This window comes from Neophocaena asiaeorientalis, unplaced genomic scaffold, assembly GCF_003031525.2.
Source record: "Neophocaena asiaeorientalis asiaeorientalis breed wild unplaced genomic scaffold, Neophocaena_asiaeorientalis_V1.1 scaffold14, whole genome shotgun sequence".
Lineage (NCBI taxonomy): Eukaryota > Metazoa > Chordata > Mammalia > Artiodactyla > Phocoenidae > Neophocaena > Neophocaena asiaeorientalis.
The window spans coordinates 5,503,496-5,508,997 of NW_020175192.1; the positions used below are offsets into that span (position 1 = coordinate 5,503,496).

The 5,502-nt window shown below is 52.3% G+C and overlaps 1 protein-coding gene across 1 annotated transcript; it reads left to right on the forward strand.

Moving 5' to 3' along the window:
- Positions 1-258: 258 nt before the first annotated feature.
- On the forward strand, positions 259-5,023 carry GOT1L1 (glutamic-oxaloacetic transaminase 1 like 1). Its single transcript, XM_024765151.1, has 9 exons — positions 259-452; positions 1,328-1,509; positions 2,264-2,375; positions 2,634-2,743; positions 2,955-3,047; positions 3,141-3,291; positions 3,779-3,944; positions 4,423-4,565; positions 4,827-5,023. Exons 1-9 carry the CDS (start codon positions 287-289, stop codon positions 4,976-4,978), a joined length of 1,275 nt encoding a protein of 424 aa, XP_024620919.1. The 5' UTR covers positions 259-286; the 3' UTR covers positions 4,979-5,023.
- Positions 5,024-5,502: the final 479 nt, after the last annotated feature.

Sequence of the window (5,502 nt, forward strand, 5' to 3'; positions counted from 1 at the left end):
TCTAAGGGGCTGACTTGTTATTTTGGATTAGGTGACGAGAGGAGCCAGTGAGTTAGGGAGAGGTGCCTGGGAATTCCAGGTCCTCCCTACGCCCTCCCCTGGCCCCCTCTCTCAGAGGGTTCTCCCCAGTTGTCTTGCAGTATTCCCGTAGCCCTGGAGGATGGCCACCGCGGAGACAGTGAGTGGTGGGGTTCTGTTGCTCTGGTGACCAGTTGTCCGGAGCCTCTGCGTTGGAGTTGCCAAGGTTCTGGGAAGAGGCTGGTCCGTCGGGTCCAGACTTGGAGGAATGCTGCAGAGCAGCAGCCTTCAGGAGCGGAAGCAGTCTTGGCTCTACTTTCCCTCAACGATGTCTGTGTTCACGGATGTGCCCCTAGCCCAGAAGCTAGAAGGCAGCTTGCTGAAGACCTACAAACAAGATGACCACCCTAACAAGACGTTCCTGGCCTATAAAGGTAGGTGCCTCGTAGTTTTGGAGTGTGAGACCTAGTCTACCATCATTGCCTCTAGGAGGGCCGTATCGGGAGAGAACCCAAGCCTCCCCAGACGGACAGCTCTGCTCCTGTTAACAGAATTGCCCAGTGGGTAAATAAAAGAGCAGAAAACCTCCTGGGTCCTTCTGTGCCCTCTGCCCTTCTCTGCGGGTTTCCCGGGATTTGATAAGAGCTGTGTCCTCTCCCCCAGCTCTACGCTTGGGGCCTGCGTGGACACTGTACTTTCCTCAGCCTCTTCATTCTACCCCCTCCCTCCTCCGCTCCTGTACAGAGAATGGCTCCTAAAATGGACTGTTCAGGGATGCAGCCAGCCCTTGTTATGGTGAAAGTCAGTGTCACCTTTGTTCAGTCTCATGTACCTGCAACTCTCATGTTGTCTATCATTTTTGCCCTTTAAATGGCATAGGTTTCTGTTGCCTTTTTTAAAATGATGAAAATTAGATACATTCACTAACAACACATTGTTTTGATAAAAGGGGAAAAAGAAAAGGAAAGTTGTCTTTTCCTACATGACTTCCCAAAGCCCCAAGAGAGGCAGGACAGATCTGTGGGCTTTCTGAAGAGCCCAAACTCGCAGATGCTGAGGTGGGCATTAAGAGCCCCCTCTTCGGGCTTCCCTGGTGGCGCAGTGGTTGAGAGTCCGCCTGCCGATGCAGGGGACACGGGCTCGTGCCCCGGTCCGGGAAGATCCCACATGCCACGGAGCGGCTGGGCCCATGAGCCATGGCCGCTGAGCCTGCGCGTCCGGAGCCTGTGCTCCGCAGTGGGAGAGGCCACAACAGTGAGAGGCCCGCGTACCGCAAAAAAAAGAGCCCGCTCTTCCCTTACCCTCACAGCCTGCATGACCAGCCAAGGCCAGCCCTGGGTGTCCTCTGTCGTGCGCAAGACCCGAATGCAGATCGCCCAGGATCCCTCACTGACCTATGAGTACACGCCAGTGATGGGCATGAAATCATTCATCCAGGCCTCCTTGAACCTCCTCTTTGGAAAGGACAGCCAAGTCATTATGCAGAACAGGGTGAGAAGCAGGGCCCTTTCCTTACTCACTGAGACACGAGGAGTGGAGATCGGGGATCGGGGATGTACAATCATAAACCTGAAAGAGACTTTGGCGGGGCCCCTTGAAGCTCAAAGAGTCCCCAGCTTGGTCACTGGAGGGCAGAGCCAGGATCAGGACCCCAAACCAGGGCCCTCGCACCAGCCCACGTGATCATGTGCAAGCTCTTTTAAGAAGGGGATGACCTGAATCTGAAGTGGGGCTGGTATCACCATCACTCTTTTTTTTTTTTTTTTTTTTTTTTTTTTTAATGGTTGAAAATCAAAGAGGGGTAATATTTTGGGACACATGAAAATTATATGAAATTCAAATTCCAGTGTCCAGAAAATGTTATTGGAGCATGGTCACGATCATTTGCTTGCTTTGTCGAGAGCTGTTTTCTGCTATAAAGGCAGACTTGAGTAGTTATACAGCCTGAAAGCCTAAAACATTGACTACTTGGCCCTTTGTAGACAAAGGCTGCCCGTGCCTGGTATGGACGTGAGCACCACGGGGGTGGAGGGTGTTCTTTTTGTTCCCTTATGCATCCCAAGTGCCTACTACAGTGTCTGGCACATAGTAGGTGCTCAGTAAATCTGGTTGAATGAGTCAACGGAGGCGTATGTGTTGGAGCATGTTGCTTTGACCTCCATGAGGAAGTGACCCTCCTTCCCCAACTTTTTCTGGGAAACATCAGTGCTTGCAGGTGCTACTCCTGCTTCTTGTTTGCTGGCAGGCAGGGGGCGTGCACACTGTAGGTGACAGCGGTGCTTTCCAGCTGGGGGCCCAGTTCCTCAAAACTTGGCGTCGGGATTCTCAAATAGTTTACATCATTTCTTCTCAAAAAGGTGAGTGTTAGGCAAGTGAGGGCGACAGCAGACCCCTATCCTGTGTTCCTGATTCCTACCCCATTTGCAATCTCCACTGTTGTCCTCTGCACTCTCTGTCACGAGAAACATGGTGGCCGAGCCGAGGTATGCTTGTCCCTCTCCTGTTACCGTCCTGCCTTCGGCCACTGACCTGCCGCCTCAGGCTCACTCTCTGGTGTGGCTGCTTCCATCTTTCCACCTGCCGGGTACCAGCTGGTGGGGGATGTCTCCCCACAGAACCGCATGGACTCGTCTTCCAGGACATGGGCTTTACAGTTTATGAACACATCTTCTGGGACTCTGCACGGCTGTGCTTGGACCCCAGCATGCTCCTCGATGTGGTGGAGGTAGATGTGCTCGCTCAGAAGCACCCCCCGAGACTTGATTCACAGTTTCCCTTTCCTTTCCCACCCCCTTCGATCATCAAGGCCTTTTCTAGGCTTGGATTCGTAGCCCTTTAGTAGGAGCCAACATGGAGGACCACGTCTCCTCCCAATGTCCCGTTGCCACGACCTACGTGGTCAAGGAAGCGCCTGACGAGACAGTCTCTACCTGCAGCAGGCCCCGCATGGCTGTATCTTCGTGATTGGGAACATCGGCAACTGCAAGCTGACACAGGGTCAGTGGACACAGTTGATGGTCCTCATGAAGGTGAGCCCACCCTCCCGCCTGGCTCCCCTCCCTCTCACCACCTGCCGCGCCTCCATCAGTCCCTTCCTTTTCTCATTCTCCTTTCTCCTACAGAGCAAGCAGATCTTTCCATTTTTTGACATTCCCTATCAAGGTTTAGCGACTGGTGACCTGGAAGAAGATGCTAGATTCTTACAATACTTTGTGTCTCGAGGCTTTGAGTTCTTCTGCAGCCAGTATCTGTCCAAGAACTTTGGTATTTATGGTATGACGTGGGCAGGAGGAGAAGGGAAGGCCTGGTGGTGCCCCACCCTGGGCACGAGCGACACGTTTGACATGTCCTACCCTCTGGAGAGAACCCAGGCCTCCAGAGAGGGCACCGGCGGCAGAAGGGAAGGGCACTGAGCTACCAGTCAGGTTCTGTGGTATGGTCTTAGCTCAGCTGCTAAAACTGACTCTAGCTGACCCATCTCACGCCTCTCAGGCTTCTGTTTCCTCCACTATAAGACGAGGGGTGGAAGTTAGTGATCTTTCAAGTCCCTTCCACCTTTAAGGCTCTTACCTGTGGCTACTTTTTCCTGCAAGAGGAGCCTGTGGCAGCTTCCCGGGGCATGGATGCCAACTTGGTGGGGCTGGGTGGCGAGCCCCGCGGTCCAGCCCTCTCTTCAGCAAGGCAAGGGGCAGAGACTGCGCGCACGGCTCGGGAATGGCAGAGGGGGCGCTGAGACAGGCTGTCTGTCCCAATGCTGCAGACGAAGGAGTGGGGATCCTCGTGGTGGTGGCACTCAGTAACGAGCTCCTGCTGTGCGTCCTCTCGCAGCTGATGGACTTCGTGCAGGCCCTGTGGCTAAACCCTCCTACCACGGGTGCTCGCATTATCACCTCTGTCCTCTGTAACCCGGCTATGCAGGGAGAATGGTAAGGGGGAGGGGTGGGGCAGGACGGGTGGGCAGAGCTTCTGGATACCCACAGACTTGCTGACTCACAGGATGCAGTGGCTGCTTCTCTTCCTGCCCACATTGCCTCTTTACTCTTTACTGAGGAGCCCCTGTGTACCAATGGCAGCGGCTATGCTGAGGGTTGCCCAGCCTGCGGCAGTGGGTAATAGGATGCTCTTTTTGGACCCAGGTCAAATTATTATTGAATTATTTGAACATTCCCAGATTGCAGGAGGAGATGAGGAAGCACCAAGGGCCTGCTACTCTGGCAGTCTGCCTGAGAGTCTGCTTCCCTTGCTTACATTAATATGGACTGAAACCCCCTCCCATTTATAACCATCCCGGGTGGATGCCTGGCTCCACCACTTTTGAAGGGAGAAGAGGGGAAAGGCAATGAGGAGGCTGCGAGCACGGGGAGACCTTATACTCTTAATTTCCTGATGTCTTTCCCTTGGCAGGAAACAGAGTCTGAAAGGGGTTGTAGAGAATATCATGATGACCAAGGAAAAGGTGAAGGAGAAGCTCCGGCTCCTGGGAACCCCAGGCTCCTGGGATCACATCACTGAGCAGAAGGGGTCCCATAGCTACCTTGGACTCAACCGTAAGTGTCTAGGAAGGGACAGCTCCCCACTTTCTGACCTTGTATTTGGGCTTGTATTTGAGCATAAACTTCATGGGCTAGGTGACCAGTCCCTAGCTTCACCCCAGATTTTGATCCTTTCCTGAGGAAGGTAGAGCTGCTTTCAAGATTCTTCTGGATCCCCAGAAAGGCTGACACTCCCTCTCCTCCATAATTCACCCTAGGCTAGAGGGGAGCTAGAGGTGGCCACCTCAGGATCTGAGACCCTATGGTCATCACCAGCCCAACAGGTGGACTACTTGGTCAAGAAAAAGCATATCTATATCCCCAAGAATGGGCGGATCAACTTCACCTGTATCAATTCCTACAACATAGATTACATCACTGAGAGCATCACTGAGGCTGTCCTCTTCACAAAGGACTCAGAGAAATAGCTTCCAAAAGTAAATGACTCCTGATTGGAATAAAACCTTTGGTCTCTAAAAATGTCCTGTGCTGATTATTTATTGCTGCAATTCATTTCTCTGCAAAACACTCTCTGTCTCTCTCTCCATCCATTGATGAAGCATTGGTCTGGCCTCAGCAAAGAGACCCAGAGAAAAAGGGAATGTTTACGTTCATTGACCATCTCATATTTGTTGAGCATCTATCATGTTAAGGGCCTGATCTGGTGTCTTAGTGCACTTGGTCTGCTATAACAAAATATCATAGACTGGGTGTCTTATAAACAACAGAAATTCGTTAAGATTCTTAGAGTTCTGGAGGCTGGGAAGTCCAAGATTAAGTCACCAACAGGTTCAGTGCCTAGTGAAAGCCCACCTCCTGGTTCATAAACAGCACCTCTGCCTGTAACCTCACATGGTAGAAGGAGTGAGGGATCTCTGAGTCATCTTTCATAAGGGCACTAATCCCATCCATGAGGGCTCCACGTTCATGACCTAATGACATCCCAATACCA